The 18,613-nt window shown below is 38.8% G+C and overlaps 1 protein-coding gene across 2 annotated transcripts in view; it reads left to right on the top strand.

Moving 5' to 3' along the window:
• The window catches only part of ZFAND3 (zinc finger AN1-type containing 3), a 151,294-nt gene that overhangs the window by 80,731 nt on the left and 51,950 nt on the right, over nucleotides 1-18,613 (top strand). For both annotated transcript variants that reach the window (XM_020785046.3, XM_072991544.2), the window contains one exon: nucleotides 12,159-12,338. In XM_020785046.3, the coding sequence (XP_020640705.1) occupies nucleotides 12,159-12,338 (180 nt within the window). The remainder of the gene's footprint in view (nucleotides 1-12,158; nucleotides 12,339-18,613) is intronic.

Genomic DNA, 18,613 nt, shown 5'->3' with positions numbered 1-18,613 from the left:
GCACAGAGTTTGCAGAGCTATATAAAAATGTTTGCTTTGCAAAGTGTAGGCTGCTGCTAATTTGTGCGGTGGAGCACATGCTAAATAGAAATACCTGTTAAATTAATGACCACCATCTCCTTGAAAGAGAATGCACAAGTGCATCTTTCCATTTTTCTTTTTCTCCTCTCCCTCCCACTACAGAGTTTCATGTTGTTCAGATTGCTGTAGTTCTACTTCCTAAATGAGCTTTGTAGCACTAAGTTAATTTTCTGCCAGTATTGCTTCAGGCTGATGACTGTGGATGTTTGTGTATCCATTAAATATGCTGCCAGAACATGTCCACCACTTTCTACCTTTTCCATTAAACGGCTGTCAGCAACTTTACTGAACTGCTCTTTTACTGTGCACTAATTGGAGCAAGGCTGCTAGGTGTGATGAAAACCCTCCATAAAAAAGAGCAAGATCTTCAGATATCTCAAAGAAGTAAATAGAAATGACATGAACAGTTAAATCAGATTTTGTGTACAGTCACAGCATTATTAGCAGGGTGATGATATAATTTTATTCTAAATTCTCACTTTGCAGAGTTAACCATCTACTACTATGTATCAAATAGAATTTGTGTACAGTATATACAAATACATATTGGTAGAGCTGTGATAAAGGAATGCCTTATCAAGGTTTGTGAGTATCCCCTGCTGGTTCTAAAGCTGCTTTGAAGTGAAATCAGTTAAAATTGCATTGAACATTACTCCAGTTAAGGTAGATGATGTGAGGGAAATGATCTCGTTTTGTAGACTGTGTTGTTATAAGGCTTGTCAAGGAATCCTGAAAAGTTTTGAAAGCTTGAGGTTAGGCTTTAAACCCCTGAATTCACTAGTAATTAATGATAATCCAATCATTTTACAAAGTGTGATTGTGGGTATATGTCTGTCTTTGTCTAGGTGGCTTTTTGGAACCAGATATATGTATTTATCTTTGTACTGATACTTTATGGTTAATTAGAGACATTCTAGTACAGTACTTGGCAGAACGCTTACTCCCAACTAGTTCTACCCGTGTGAGCCAGGAGGTGAGGCTGAGGAGCCTGACGCTGAGGGAGGCCCAGAAAGAAAGAACTAGAAACCGGGCTTTCTTGGCGGTGGCTCCTCGTCTCTGGAATAACCTACCTCCGGAGATTCGCGCTGCACCCTCACTGGGTACTTTTAAGAACCAACTAAAAACATGGATGTATAGGCAGGCCTTCCCTTCCAGTTAATTCCTGTCCTCTTTCCTTTTTTTTTTCTCTTTATTTTATTTATTTTTAATTTTCTCATCTCATAGAATCATTTAATTAATTAATTGTTATAATTTTTTTAGAACTTGTTATCCTTATGTTGTAAGCCGCCTAGAGTGGTCGAAATGACTAGATAGGCGGGGTATAAATACAATAAATAAATAAATAAATAAATAAATAAATAAATAAATAAATAAATAAATAAATAAATAAATAAATAAATAAATAAATAAATAAATAAATAAATAAATAAATAAATAGTGTAATTGACACTTCCATGAAGGGAACAGTGTGGACTCCTTGATAGGGATTCTAGGACCCAATTCTAAACTGATGGCCAGAGACAGTTCTTGCTTAAATAAAAACTCTTTATTGGACACAACAGGTGCCTTCTCAACTTCAAATGGTTCCATTTCCAAGAGACCAGGGTAAACAGCTGTACCCACAGGGTATGCCATCTGTCGCCGTCTTGTAACCCTTGACTCCTATGAGCGGAGACAGCACACTGACATGGGGGTTACTCACCCTGTCCCCTCACAAGCAGCAAAAAGTCTGTACATGAAACTCCCCTTGCCTCTGAACCAAGCAATAGTTTATGCTTTGTCTGTATACAACTTTTCTATTCTTGCAGTATTCAACTTATTCTGTAGTACATGCTCTTGCCCAAAGAGCATAGCAGAGAAATGGAATGCAACCTGAATAAATATTGGGAAACAAGCTTATTCATGTTACTACAACATGCTTACATCACTTAGCCATCCCCCTGCCCCTTGAATGGGACCAAGGAAAGGCTTCTTTGACTTCCATTGGCACCAGGATGGGTTTGATTTAAATCAAGTTGATTTGAATCACAATTTAAATGTTTAAAAATGATGGGGAGGGGTGATGATTTAAATAACAAATAATTTATCTTTCTACCCTGACTGGCACTCAGCAACTCACATAATATGAGGGAAGATCAGTATAAAAAACCCTAGGCTCCATCACACTCAAGGCTTTTCATAGGTGCAACACTTGAGTTGGTAGATGTTACTGGCTTCATTTTATTTATTTATTTATTTTGACTACCCTCTGAGGCAGCATATATGTTCTGAAAGCAAGGAGAGGAATCCTGGACCCACAACTCTAATCTTCAACCATGCTTTTAGAGGGGGAAAAATCCATCACACATGTATATAAATCTGCATCTGCATCCTGGTTGGCTTTGTACAAGTCAGAACCTAGCATTTGTCAATAAACAATAGTTACCTCTTCTGGCCATTAAATGATCTATTGGATTGGCTTGCATTTTTGTCCATGCAGTATTAGGTGTTTGTCAGCCAAAAAAGCTTACATGATCCGTCGATGCTGCCTTTGTGTAAGTTTCAGCAATGCCTGTAGCAGTAATGTATTTGTACTGATTCTATTTTCCTGCAACCCACTGCTCATGTGTCATGTTGCACCCTATTCAAGGAGGTATGATGGAGGTCTGAGGAGTGGCTTTCATGACAGGAGCTTAGTTTTCCTTTCACTTCTTTGAATCCAGGACTGGTGTCTGTGTTCATCACTAAATCCACACTATCAAAATAAGAGAGTGAAGAAAAGCTTCATATATTTTTCCTTATTGGTGCTAAGAAGAATTCCACCTAGTCTGTAGTTCTTGTACATCCAGTATCAACCATGTTCAGTAGTTATGTGTACATTAGAATTAAATGTTAAGGAAAAAGAGCAAACTGACTTCACCACCTCCACTATTTCTTTTTTCATCAAAGCAGCAAGTCTGAAGGATGGAGAGTTGTTAATCCATGAAAGTTCTCCATACAAACCAGAACACATAAAAATTAAGATTTTTTTGCTCCTGTGGAGACCCTTTGCAGGTTGATGAGCCTTTCTGCTCCAGATCTGTAATTTGCATTAGCAGATTTGTAATTTACATTGTTGTTGTTGTTGTTGTTGTTGTTGTTGTTGTTGTTGTTGTTGTTGTTGTTGTTGTTGTTGTTGTTGTTGTTGTTATAAAAACACCAGACACAGCCAAAATTATAAAAGCATTGACTGGTATTATATAACATGTGCAAGTTTTAAACAAGAACCTAAGTATCTGTTAACTATCGGCGCAATATTAGGCTGTTCCTAATATTGCCGTCTTTTGGTAACTCTGATGGTGTGATTTCTGAGATCTGCAACTGCTTTTATGTGAAATTTCTTGATATTATCCCCAAAGCCCCAATGACTACAGGGACCACTGGAGTGTGTTTCTTCCAGAGGCGAGATGTTTTGATTGCCAGGCCTCTGTACTTTGTTAGTTCTTCCAATTCTTTATTTTCAACTCTGGCATCCCCTGGAATTGTCAATGTCAATGATCCAGTTATTTCTTGGTTCTATTACTACTATGTCTGGTGTGTTATGTTCAAGGTGTCTATCTGTTTGGATCTGGAGATCCCACAAAATCTTGTCTTCCTGATTTTCTGACACCTTCTCTACCTGATGTTCCCATGAGTTTTTGGAGGCCAGCAAATTATATTTTTTTACATAATGACCAGTGCAGTAACTTCGCCACTCTATATATCTAACTTTGTTATCTGTGCAATCCTTGGACATTCACAGATGCAGTGTGACACAGTTTCATCTTTTTCTTGGCAGAGTCAATATTTGCTGTTAGCATTAATTCCTTGAATCTTTCATCACATTGGTTTGGGGTGCTTGTTCTTGTGCAGCGAAAACCAAACATTTGGTTTCTTTCTTAACGCTCCCCAGTTTTAACCATGTCCATGTTGAATTATGATCATGCTTTCCATCAATATTTTTCAGGTGTTGTCCATGTAGTGGTTTGTTTTTCCAACTGTTTAATTTCTTTTCAAATTGTTGTTTCTTACATTGAGCCTTTGTTTCTGTTTTCAAAATATTCTTCATTTTCACTGCTTTCAGTAATTTTTCTCTGCTTGTACTGACACAATCATTTAGGCTTTTTTTCTCTGCTACCTGCTATATTTGCACACACACATATAAGTTTATTTCATGGCACACAGGCCGTTGCAAAGTACATCAAATAAAAACAATACAATACAGTATAATTCAATACACTGTAGTATGAGGGGGGAAACCCAAATCAAGTTAGATATAATCACAGCTAAAAACCTCTAACATCTTAAAAAAACCCTAAGGAAAACTAAGTGAAGGCAGTTGATAGACATCTGGTGCCAATAACAAGCATCTATCGTGGAAGGGGGTACCCCTAGGGTACATGAACCTAAGTAACCACTTGATTAGTAGTAGTGGGGGCTACAAGTTTCATTTTCATAAGCATATATATAAACCTTGGCATTCGAAATGTAATAAATTTATCTCTGTCTGAGAGTAGGATTCTGAATTTTTCCTAGACAGGTCTTCCAGGATATTTTTCCAAAATAGGCTTCAAGGAGCCTTTCATGGTGGGTCACGAATAGGGGACAGTAAAACACAGCATGTACTAAGTCCTCAACTGATTTTTGGTCACAAGAACAAACTCATAGTATGGAATTTGTGTGTAACGCCCTTTTAAGCTAGCAAGTGGCAACATATCAAGACGTGTCTGAGTGAAGGTTTTTCTATAGGGCCGTTTTTAGAGTGCCTAGCAAACCTCCATTTGTGTCCATTTGTCTGCCTGAGGTCTTCTACTGAAAATCATAATTTTGGTTTTCTCATAATTAACATTAAGAGAGTTCTCCTTGCAATAATTACTAAATTGTTTTAATAATCTTCTAAGACCTGTTTGTGTGGGGAATATTAGCAAGGTATCATCTGCATAGAGTAATTTTTAAACAGACTTTCCACCTACTCTTACAGTGAAAAATTGCAGTCTAGTTAACCTGGCTACCATATCATTGATGTACAAATTGAAAAGCAATGGAGCTAGGATACAGCCCTGACGGACACTGTTAGATGTTTTAACTATGTTAGATAGTTGACCAAAAATGCCGGTTCTGACCCTTAGGGAAGTATCAGTATGGAGATCTTTGATTCTTTGTAGCAATCTAAGATCTATTTTAAGATTCATAAGTTTTTCCCACAAGCAACCTCTTTGAATGGAATCGAAAGCAGCTTTAAGGTCAATAAATGCTACATATAATTGTCCTGAAGATGCAGTAGCATATTTGTTAATTAGATGGTTAAGCAGAAAAATATGGTCCACTGTTGAATGCCCCTTCCTAAAACCAGTCTGTTCAGGAGCTAAAAGATGATATTCTATCACCCAGTCTTCCAATTTTAAAAGGAGATGTCTTGCATAAAGTTTGCCTATTACATCAGGCAAACGTATAGGTTTGTAATTGGCTGGGTCCTTTCGCTCGCCTTTCTTATAGATGGGCACAACAAGTGAAGATGACCATTCTCTAGGGGTGCCACCCACCATAAATATATAAGTAAATAAGGTAGCTAGAGTTGGGGCCCACCAGTCATGAAAAGAGTTAAGTATATCTGAGGGGATAAAATTTTTCTGGGAGCTTTATTGCTCTTGATTGTTGAAATCAATGATTTTATTTCTTTAATTGTGACTGGAGGCCACATTGTTAGATCACTGGGGGTTGATATTGGAGGTGGAGATATTTCGCTAGTAGAGGGTGGATCATTGAATAATTTGGAGTAATACTCTTCCCAACGTTCAGTGGGTACATAAGAATCCAAATCATGGCGAAACCTCCCCTCTCCTGATGCAAGCAAACTAAATTCTGCTCGCATCAGAATGTAATAGACAAAATTAGCAAAATAATAATAAGATAATAGGGAAAAAATTAAAAAGTAAGATAATGATAAACTACGGTAAATTCTATACATATGTAAAAGTATACAACTATAAATGCAAAAAAATCCAAATTCCAATTTCAGTTTGACTAATCAATACTGAGTCCAGAAAATACTCAAATATACATATAGTTATAATAAGTCCATCAACCAGAATTGAAAATTTAAAACGGTGGGGAGCTCCCACAAACGTGAACAAGATAATAGAAGTATGAACAAACACTGAGCAGGCACTCCCAAATTTTCTTTAGAGTTCTTAAGAAGCCCACAACTGGGTGTCCGTCTCAGCTCCCAACCATCCAAAGGCAAAGTAAAGCTGTCTTTAGACTTTAGCTGTCTTTAGACTTTGCGGCAACAAATATCAAAGTTTTGAGGGAGTCACATTCTCAAGGCGGAGAAGCAATCTCAAGAATCTGCTGTTCTTACTCCGTGAATCTCTACTTGATAGTGAGTATTTGATAATGAGTACCTGCTTGATACAGAAGTTACAAAGCTTTTCAATCAAAGTTATAGAAAGAGGGGCGCTTCAGCTGGCTTTCCGTGGGTTTGGAAGTTCTCGCCAATTAATCAACAGTTGAGCAGTGTAGAGGAAGTGGGAACATAGGAACTACCATCAGACAAACAAAGCTTTTATTCCCTGCCTCAGGCGAATCTTCTTTTCCAAGCCTCTTGGCCTCAGTGACGACCCGTCCTTAGAGTAACAGGAGTATACAGAAACTCTTTAAACAGAGAACTTAGATAATGTCACCAGCTTTGGGTCCCCAGATGTTGTTGATGTCAGCTTCCCAAAGCAGCAGTTATATTTGGTTGATTATACTTGTCCCATCACCAAAGGTATGCACAACAAACTGCAAAGTCTAGTTTACAAGTTGTTTGTTTTCGGATCTATTTCTGTTTCTTAGTTTGGCGTCAAGCACAGCAAGAATACTAATAAATACAGGCTGTCTTGGACAGGATAATTGTTTAAAGAAAACTTTAAAAGATTAGACAGGAGGATGCAGCACAAACAAACGATGTTGTCTCACCCAACTGGAACCAGAACCCCTGCTATATTTGCAGTAATCCATGGCTTCTGATTTTTTGTGGTAAATATAATTTGTCCACATCACTGTTTGGATGTGTGTGATAGATGTTCATTAGTTTCCATGTTTTTTTATCCAATTGTTCTAATTCATTTTGAGTCCAGTCTGTCATTTCAACTGGGTATCTAATTACTGGAACGGCCCATGTGTTTATGGCTTTGATTCTATTTCCTCCATTTAATTTTGATTTTAAGATTTTCCACAGTCTTTTGATATATTCTCTTTCTGTCAGTTCTTTAACTTTTGTGTGCACGATGTTGTCTGCTTCTAGTATTTGAAGGTATTTATAATTTTCATCAATTGATAGCGATTTTATAACATTGCCATTTTTAAACTATATTCCATCTAGTTTTTGGACCTTACCATGTTGTTGTTGTTGTTGTTGTTGTTGTTGTTGTTGTTGTTGTTGTTGTTGTTGTTGTTGTTGTTGTTGTTGTTGTTGTTGTTGTTTAAAAAACACCAGACACAGTCAATCAAAATTATGAAAACATTGATCAGTATTATATAACAGATGCAAGTTTTAACCCCAAACCTAAGTATCTGTTAAATATTGGCACAGTATGTATGTTGTTCTCAATATTGTTGTTTCATTTTCAAAAAACTTGAAGGAATCACCATAGGAAAGAGAAATCTAGTAAATCATTTTCAACCCCTGCAGTTGCTTGCTTTTAAATAGGGGTCCCATACTTTGAAGTGATTCACTAGGTAAGATAATGGACACATTGATGTGTCATGTCCAAAAGCCTGACCCTTAAACAGAGACCTTGTAGCACCATTAAACTTCATAACAATGTTTGGTAGTTTGAGTCTTTGTTAGTACCTCTGAACTGACACCCTTAATGGGTTAATGCTAGTGTGAAACCAGGTAATCATTACAATCATATCAATGTTTATCTGAGTACCAGAGTAAAAACAAATTACTTGCTCCTGCCAGGGCTCACCAAAAAGGTAGCTTCCAAAAAATTAAACTTGCTCCATCTTTTTGGAAGATTTATTTTATTTTTTTTATTATATTTATATCCCGCCCATCTAGTCATTCGACTACTCTGGGTGGCATACATCAAACAAAATAAACAATTAAAATAACATCAATATCCAAAAATAATCATTCAAGATGGAAAAAGACAAAGAAGATAGATCAAATAGTGCCCAGAGGGAAGGCCTGCCTGAATACGAGGTTTTTAATTGGCTTTTAAAAATACCTAGCAAAGGGGCCATATGGATCTCTGGGTCCCCCAAGATGAGAATAAACCATTGTTTTTACTCAAGGCAGGCAAAGAAAATTATTCCAGGCAACTTTTTCTGTAGTTGCTGTGATGAGAAGTTATTCCCTGTGAACTTTCATAATCTTTTATAACAGTAGTACAGAAAAGATCTTGTTTTGTTATAAGGACACATAGCAGCTACATTATAACAAACGTGGTTTCCAGTTTCATCAGAATACAGGAAACACTGGTTTTAGTTCTAGTTGAAGCAAAGCAATATAGTAGTGCTTTGCAAAAACTGGCAGTTCTGCATATTTGGACAGAACAGAAAAAATATTTGTTACAAATTACAAGAGAAAGCTTCAAATTTCCTCTTTTTGAGGATAGCAGAAAGAGGAGTCACAAGCATGAGTCTCAGTGACTAAAATCCTGTGGCTTAGAAAAGTAAGCCACACTAGGGTAGGCTCATTGTTAATCAAGACAATTTCAGTGTCTGTGTTGTATTTTCATAGAACTTCATTTCTTAAATGCAACCAATGTACTTATGCTGTACCTGAATGAATAAAGCAGTATGAGCAGAAAATATTCTTAAGCCAGTACTCTTCCATCCACGTCCAAGGAGGTTAGCTGCAGTGCCACGGGCTGTAAACCTCTTGATGATATTGTGCACAGTGGGCACAGGAACATTAAGATCTCTGGAGATGGACTTGTAGCCCTGAGATTGTTAATGTTTTTCCACAATTTTTTCTCTCAGATCCACAGACCACTCTTTAGACTGCATTCTTTTCTCCATGCTCAGTGTCACACACAACACAAAGGTTGAGTCAACTTTTCTCCATCTTAGCTGGTTGCAAGTGTGATTACTATATTGCTCACACTTCTTAATTGCGGCAGGTGCATCTAAATACAAATTAAAGGAGCATCACATGCTTGAAATGTAATTATTTCTTACAATTTAGACAGGGTGCCAATAATTTTGGCTGATGCATTTTTGGGTTTCTGTGTGGGATTGTATCAGATTTGACTTTTCTTCTGTGTGTGTGTGTGTGTGTGTGTGTGTGTGTGTGTGTGTGTGTGTGTGTGTGTGTGTGTGTGTGTGTGTGTGTGTGTGTGTGTGTGTGTGTGTGTGTTCTAACGCAAACCGAAGAAATGAACATGTGAGTACCAAAACATTTGCTACTGCAGCAATTTTCTGAGAGAAGGGCTGCATTTTCTGACAGAATTGCAAGGATGCCATTATTTTTGGCCATGACTGTATATGATAGAGTATTTTTAATGTGTCTTTCTTTAGTTTTTAATAAAGTATTTCAAAAATTTTAAAAAGAAAGAAAGAGGTTTATGAAAGTTATAGAAAACTAGAGAATATGTATGAATACTAAGCTAATATAGTGTAGTTAATATGACTGGAGAAAATTGCTACTCAAGCTAGAATTATAGAAGCTTGTGTGCATTTCAGTGGGGATTTTTTTTCACTTGACAACGATTTCTCTTAACAGCGATTTTGCTGGAACGCATTTTTGTCATCAAGCAGGGCACCACTGTATACACTTGCAGAAAGATTAAGTAAAAGACATATAATCTGATTAGAATTAGAAAAGTTACTTTTGGAGGTGGGAGTTGGTTTGATAGATGTTACTATTAATCACTTTGCAGTGACAGATAAGAATTTATGTTTCTTCATACACCAGGTTCCTATCTTGGTAAAATTCAATACTCTGTGTTTCATAGTGCCTAGACTGGATTCAAATGTAATCTGAGGACACTTCTCATTTTGGAAAAAGGTGATAAGCAAAGTGCCCACCTGATATGCATTATGCATAGAGACTCTAGCCATTTGTGCTAGAATAATGACATTGAGCTTCATAATTACATGTAAATCAAATGACTGTAACAGCTACATGTTAGCTGTATTTTTATAATTTATATATCACAAAAGAGGTGAGTATTGAGCTGAATCCTTGAGACTTTCTGGTGAAAATGAGCCATTTCTTTGATTTCTACATTTGGAAACCTCTGAGAAATCTGAAGTCAATAAATAATATCCAGAGTATATCATACTCACACTTCTGCTTCACCATTTTATTAAGTTTCAAACAGCCCTTCAGAATATTTCACACAAAGGGATTGCAATCACATCCCAACTATCCTTGCTTATGTCCTGTCCCCACAACCATAGTACAGATCATGTGCTCATGTTCTGGGATCCTCTACCACTGGGTGATTCTACATTAAGGAAGTTTCTGTTAGAAGTTGTGTGTGGTATAAGTATAAAAACTTCCATTTTAAAAAGGCAAGAAATCCAGTTCTTAAAAAAAATAAACAAAGCAAGCCTTTGGATCATGAATGTGGTATGATTCAAAATGCCAGCAAGCAGGTCAGTATTGCTGTACAATACTGTCCCCATAGTGCCAGCAGGAAAAAGGATGGCAAGCTTTAAGCAAAGGGCGCTTTGAATGTTGACAACACCTATGATAGCAGTTGCATACCCTCTTGATCTCACCATTCAAAAACAACCCTGACAATTGGTTTGTGTTTGAGTGAGAAGTGGTTAACTGATGAAAAAAAAGGGTTTCTGGAATTTTTCCTTGCTTGGTGTCACTTTGTGAATGGTAGTGAGCATAGGAGGGTATCCTGTAGACCATCTTGACTGCTGACACTGGTGTTATTAGCATTCAGGCTGCCTTTGCTATGTAAAACTTGGCATCCTTTTTGCTGCTGGTAATGCAGACATGATATTGTGTAGCAGTATCAGGCGATTTCCTGGTGTTTTGAATTGTGGATACAGAAGCACAATATCCCACATTCATAAAGTGAAGATTTTCTGAAGAATTGGATTCACTACCTCCTCACAGAGCATAAAACCTTGTACATTTCAGTGGAATGATCTGTGACTTGATAATGACAACTTATGGTCATTATCATGAAACACAACATTACCAGGATATTATGCACTGTGATCACAATATTTGCGGTGTTAATATAATTGGGGACAGGTAAAGCTGGTTCAGGAATGTATAGGGATGTGGGGATGCTGTGGGTTAAACACCAAAGCCTCTGGGCTGCAAGGTTGAAAGATCAGCAGTTTGAATCCATGCGACAGAGTGAGCTCCCGTTGCTTGTCCCAGCTCCTGCCAACCTAGCATTTCGAAAGCATGTAAAAATGCGAGTAGATAAATAGGTACCACCACGGTGGGAAGGTAACGGTGTTCCATGTCTAGTCACACTGGTCACATGACCACAGAAACTGCCTGTGGACAATGCTGGCTCTACAGCTTGGAAACAGGGACGAGCACCACCCCCAAGACTCGGACACGACTGGACAAAGGGGAACCTTTACCTTTTTAAAGCTTGGTCAGAATATGAGTAAGCATTTTTAAATTAAAATAAAACATTAACACATTTAAAGCAGAAAGTGAAACTGGGCAGGAAATCTTAGCAAATGTTTACCCTTCTTCACTCAAATCTAAATCCACTTGTTATTCCTAGCTAGAGGAAACTTAGTAAAAAAAAAAGGCTGACTTTCCATTCAACAATTGATACATTGGGTCTACTTTAGTCAGAAGTGCTATTTTGCTTTTAATTATGGATTGTGTGTGTGTGTGTGTCTATATCCCCCCCCTTTCCATTAGCATAGTACTATACTCAAGTTTATTTTTATTGGGTTCAGTCACAGTGTCTCAATACTGAAAATCTAAGATTAAAAGTGGGGTTAAATCATAGGCTATACAGATAGCTGTAATGCAAAAATATTACGTAAAATATAACCAATAACATGTTTTCTGTACAATGAACATTTACATTTTTGTGATCCTGTAATTGCTTTAAGCATGCAATTTCCCCAACTTTTTATCTTGCTAGAATTTCAAAAGAAGCAACCAGATGATGAGTCCACTCCGAGCACAAGCAGCAGCCAATCGGATTTGTTCTCTGGAGAAACAAATAGTGACAACAGTAATACCTCCCTTTCTACACAGACTGTTAACTCCAACCAGCAACTTCCGACAGAATTGAATGTAACTTCATTGAGCAAAGAGGAATGTAAGTGCACAGTCCCACAGTCTCTCTCTCTCTCTCTCTCTCTCTCTCTCTCTCTCTCCCCTTTTCTAGTGACTTTTGTTTTAGCTTCAAAATAGAGAGAGAGAAAAGGTGGAAGATAACATGAAAACTATTATTTTTGTTGACTGCAGGAGAAAAAAGTGAATAATACATTTTTTAAAATTCTGATTTACTTTTAGCTAACTAGGAAGGACTCAGTTTACTTATACTTGTTCCTTTCAGAACACTACAACTTGTCTGTCTATAATGATGTCTTTTAGTCTGGAGCCCATGTTCCCTCAATTGAAGCTTTTTTGAGAAAATTCCAGATTTTGTCAAATTCACTCAATGCCTAAAGCAGGAGTACAGAATCTTTTTTAGCCCAGGAGCCAAATTCCAATTCTGTGGATACCATTTGAGACCAAAGCTAACTAGTTGGTGCTATTCTTACCGATTTGGAGCATACGAAGAATACCTCATATCTATGTGTCTCTGCTTAAAAGTAAGTTCCAGTGCAACAGCTTCCAAAGCAGCATCAACTTCCAAAGTGGCATAAAGTCAGTTCTATGCAACATCCACAGAGCAGATTTAATAAAGGCATGCAGTGTTATTTCAGGTGGAAAGTGAATCACTACTTTCCCTCTTCTGCTTGGTGAAACCATTCTACCAGCTAGATAGGCTAATGAGATATAGCCCAAAGAGTCTTTTGTTCGAGTGTCCAAAAGAAGGATGCTAGAAAACCATAAGCTATCATGTATTGGAGAAATTCCATAAATATCTAGACAAGATTTTTATAGCTGTGTTTCAGTTTTAATAAATGAGTAGCTATACCAGTGTTGTTCATTACATATGTATTCTATTTTGCAGAGAATGTTATGATAGAAAGAGTACTTAATATTCATCTGTGTGTTTCAATGTCATAAGTTGTTTTCAAAGTAGTGAATAGTGTGTAGCATTCACAAAGACAGTTGAAGCTACAGTCTCTTGTGTTAAATAGATGTTATCTGGTGGAGGCAGGACAGAGACTCTTACCCGAATATGAGATCCAGATCCAGTTTTTTTCTACTGCTAATAGTCGAAATCAAGTTTGAATGAGATAATGGGTTAGGGTAGATTCATTCATTCAAAACATTTTCACCCTGCCTTTCTCCTAAAATAGAACCCAAAACAGCTTACATTATACAGTGGTGCCTTGCTTGACGAGGATAATCTGTTCCATTCAAATCGCTGTCAAGCGAAATCCTCGTCAAGCGAAATGAAAAAAGCTCAATGCGTTCCAATGGGCGAAATACCTCGGCGTCCAGCAAAGATCCTCCATAGAGCGGCCATTTTCTGGTGCCTGTAATGTGAGGAATCCGTCCTAAGCACAGCGGGGAGCCATTTTAAACAGCGGGCAGCCATTTTGAAACCCGACGATCAACTGTTTTAAAATCGTCGTAAAGCGAAAAATCGGTTCCTGAAGCAGGGAACAGATCATTGTGAAGCGATTTTTCTCATTTAAAACATTGTTTTGCGATCGCAAAAGCGATTGCAAAAACTTCATCATTAAGCGATTTCCTCATCTAACAAGGTAATTGTCAAGCGGGGCACCACTGTAATGGTTTGGTTTAGATTATACCCGACTACCCCAGTGGTTTTTCCTACTTTCTTCAATTTAAGCTTGAATTTTGCTGTAAGAAGCTGATGATCAGAGCCACAGTCAGCTCCAGGTCTTGTTTTTGCTGACTGTATAGAGCTTCTCCATCTTTGGCTGCAGAGAATATAATCAATCTGATTTCAGTATTGCCCATCTGGTGATTTCCACGTGTACAGTCACTTCTTGTGTTGTTAGAAAAGAATGTGTGTGATGACCACCAGCTTGTTCTCTTGCCAAAACTCCATTAGCCTTTTCCCTGCTTCGTTTTGAACTCCAAGGCCAAACTTACCTGTTGTTCCTTTTATCTCTTGACTTCCTACTTTAGCATTCCAGTCCCCTAGAATGAGAAGGACATCTTTCTTTGTTGTCAGTTCTAGAAGGTGTTGTAAGTCTTCATAAAATTGGTCAGTTTCAACCTCCTCAGCATTGGTGGTTGGTGCATAAACTTGGATTACTGTGATGTTGAAAGGTCTGCCTTGGATTCATATTGACATCATTCTATCATTTTTGAGATTATATCCTATTACAGCTTTTCCCACTCTTTTGTTGACTGTGAGGGCTACTCCATTCCTTTTATGGGTTTCTTGCCCACAATAGTAGATATAATAATCATCTGAATTGAATTTGCCCATTCCCATCCATTTTAGTTCACTGATGCCCAGGATGTCAATGTTTATTCTTGCCATCTCTTGTGTGACTGCATCCAGCTTGCCAAGGTTCATAAATCTTACGTTCCAGGTTCCTATGCAGTATTTTTCTTTGCAGCATCGGACTTTCCTTTCACTTCCAGGCACGTCCGCATGTGAGTGTCCTTTCAGCTTTGGCCCAACCACTTCATTAGCTCTGGGGCTACTTGTCCTTGTCCTCCGCTTTTCCTCAGTAGCATGTTGGACGCCTTCCGACCTGAGGGGCCCATCTTACAATGTCATATCTTTTTGCCTTTTGTTTCTGTTCATGGGGCGTTCTTGGCAAAGAAACGCAAAGGTGGATTGCGTTTCGTCGGAATTCTCCACTATGACCTGTCCGTCTTGGGTGTCCCTGCACAGCATAGCCCACAGCTTCTCTGAATTACTCAAGCCCCTTCGCCACAACAAGGCAGCAATCCATGAAGAGGCTAAAACGGATTAAAAGCAATAAAAACTACAAACCATCCTGTTTTAAGGCCCCTCTTAGACAACCAGTCATTAAGGCCAAACTTCCCAAAGAATGTGCAGTAGCACCCCTCACAGCACCCCACATCTCCCTGGGGTGCCGTCAAACCAGCCAGGGTCAATGCAGAAGCATTTCTTTGTTTCTTCACTGAGCCAGCAGTGCTGCTGCTGTTCTTTTGGCTGGCTCCAGCTCCTTCCTGCTTCTTCGTTTCCTGCTCTGCACAGCACCCCTCACCACTTTTCCTGCACAGCCACTTTTGTTCAGAGGAGCCTCAAGTGGGAAAAGTTTGGGAACTGCTGCATTAAGAGAAAGCCTCCCTGAAAAGAAAGGTTTTCACCTGCTTGCAGAAGAACAGAAGAGAGGAGGCCAGCCTGGTCTCCCATGGGAGGCTGTTCCAGAGTCTGGGAACAGTGACAGAAAAGGCCTTGTTCTTTATCATCACCAAATGCACCTTTGAGTGCAGTGGGACTAAGAGAAAGCCATCTCCTGATTACTTTAATAATCAGACTATAAAGGGAAATGCAGTCATTGAGATAGCTTGGCCCCAGCTTTATAGGTCAAAACCAGCACTTTGAATTGTGCTCAGAAACAGATCAGAAGCCAGTGGAGCTTCTGTAACAGGGGGGTTATGTGATCCCTGTAACTAGACTGAGTTAATCTGGCTGCAACATTTTGGACCCACTGAACTCTTTTCCAAAGGCAACCCCGCAGAGAGCATGTTACAGTAATCCACCCAGATTACTGAGGCATGTGTAACAGAGGCATGTAGTGCCCCAGCCAGATCAAATCTCTCCAGGATGGGCCCAAGTAGAGCACTAGTTTTAACTATGTAAAGTCACTTCTTCTGCTGCTGAAACCTGAACATCCAGGTTCAGAGACAAATCCAGTAGCACCCCCAAGCTGTGCAACTGTGTTTTCAGAGGGAGTGTAACCTCAGTTCAGCACAAGTTCCATTCCTTGCTCTGCTTTTCGACTGACCAAGAGCACCTCTGTCTTGTCTGGATTAACTTTCAGTTTATTCACCCGTATCCAATCCTTTACTGACACCAGACACTGATCTAGAGCTGAAACAGCTTCTTCAGATTTAGATGGAAAGGATAGAGTTGGGTGACATCTTCATACTGGTAACAGTGAACCTGAGTGAACTCTGGACTCCCAGTGGTAGATGTTAAATAACATAGAGGACAAAATAAAAACCTGAGGGACCCCACAAGCCCATGGCCAGGGTGTCAAACAGGAGTCCCCTGGCACCACTTTCTGAGTTCTCTCAGAAGGACTAGAGCTACCATAGAACAGTGCCTCCAAGTCTCATCCTGGAGACATGGCCCAGAAGGATATCATAGTTAGTGGTATTGAAAGCTGCTGAGAGTCTAGTAGAATCAACAGAGACACACTCCTCCTGTCCAGTTCCTGACATATGCCATCCACCAAAGCAGTCTCCATCTGATAATCACGTCAGGTTGAAATTGATCTAGATAATCCATCTCATCCAGCAGCCCCTTTAAGTGAGAAGTCATGACCTGCTCTAGCACCTTACCCAAGAATAGAACATTACTGACTAACTGGTAATTATCCAATACTATGGGATCCCATTAGGGCTTTTCAACAATGATCTTACAACTGCTTCCTTTAAGCAGGCTGGGATCCTACCCTGCTGCGTGGAGACATTCACCACTACTACTTCCATTCCCCCTCTGGCACCTTTTTTTAAACCAGGAAGGGCAAGAGTTCAACAAACATGTGATATACCACCTCTCCAAAGGTCCTGTCCACATCATCTGGCTGCAAAAACATAAACTTATTGATTTACATAGGAGAAGCAGGGGTCTTCACTGGAACTGTATCAACTACAACATCCAAGTCAGAACATATCCAAGCAAGATTGCCTGCAAAGTGTCATGCAAATCCTTCACAGAAAGCTATATTGTGGTTTGTATTCTCTTCCTGTGGGGCAACATATAATAGGCCCATGACCATTCACAAGAGCTCTGCCAGATGACTCTGTACAGATGCAATGGAGGCAGAAAACAGTGACTTACGGCATCTGCTGCTGCTGCTGCCACTACCATGGAGTATGCCTTCCAATCAGACCTAGCCCATGTTCAGTCAAATTCATCCTGGGTTTTCCACCACCATTGATCTAGTCTCCATCCCAGTCTGTTGCTCTTTCTGTTTTCAGAGGATATAACAATAGGGCCCATTGTAAAGAGAAGAGAAGAGAAGCAAGAATAGTTATAAAACTGTTGTTGAACTTTGTAGTTGAGATTTCAGTTGCACATTTGAATGGTTCTCAGGGACATTACATATAGAAAAGCAGGATATTGATTCAGAAGGAAATGCTCAGACCTTTTCTCCAGAGTGTAGTTGTTGCAAAGTGTAGTGCAGGCATTTATTGGTGCAATAGTCTACTTGGGGTCTTAGGAGGTACAGTCTTTACACCCGTTTATCAAATCCAGCTCCATCCAATGAGGAGCTTTTAGATCTTTGCATATGAATTGGAAAACTTAGCAAATATCAAATTTGTGAAATTTCATTTGAAATCTGAATGTTTTATTTCAGAGGAGGTCCTACAGTCTGAGATAACGAGATAAACTGATATGTTTGTGTAATAAAGCCAAACAAACTCTGTCACACACTGTAATTTACTTGCAGTATGATTCTTTAAGTCCAATATAATTATGTACTTACAGTGTCATTGTTTATGTATCTACATGTATGTACACTATCTCTCTTATTTAGTCATGATCACCATTTCTGCAACTCACCATGAAAACCTCAAGATGGTGTAATTTTAAAAAAGTCTGCTGTTTTCTCCGCTCCTGCCCCAATAGAGGCCATCAGAGGTCCAAAATGTTCAGTTCCCTACCTCTTGTGGAAGGCTTCCATTATGTTCCTGAGCACCTCTTTTGTTGGACCTGTCATGTATTGTAATGTTTTCAGTGAAGAAAACTTGGCTGCAAAGATGTACAAAGGGAAGGACTTACTTTGAAAATAAGTTTTTGTGTTTTAGGCTTCTGCATACAAACTAATGCATGCTCCAACGTGATAAATATTAGCATAGCCAGCAGCACATCTGAAAATATTACCTATAAAAAATTCTTTATGGCTTCCTGCTGGAATGGCTGTAAGTGAAACTATGGTTAGATTTATTTACAGTTGCAGCTATCTCACTTCTTCCTGCAGCACCCCCTCCCCAAACAGTACTTCTCTGATGTAGCTCAGATTAGTGTCATTTATCAGAGCTAATTAAACAGCAGATGGAGCTTTTCTGATTGATGATGGACTCTGTGTGGAAGGTTCTTTCCTGTAATGAAGAGCGCCCAAACTTTAAATGTCTTCTTTGATTTTAATTTAAGGGTGGCTTTTTCCTGTTTTTTGTTTGTTTGTTTTTTTGTTTTTTAGGGAGTTGTATAATGCATATACTACCTTCATTATAATAATGTTTCTTAAAAGATTGATATTTTTCAGTGCAGTGTAGTGATGTACAAGC

This window comes from Pogona vitticeps, chromosome 1 (genome assembly GCF_051106095.1).
Source record: "Pogona vitticeps strain Pit_001003342236 chromosome 1, PviZW2.1, whole genome shotgun sequence".
NCBI lineage: Eukaryota > Metazoa > Chordata > Lepidosauria > Squamata > Agamidae > Pogona > Pogona vitticeps.
Note: the sequence above shows the minus strand (reverse complement) of the source record. Positions and strands in the feature narration are given on the sequence as shown.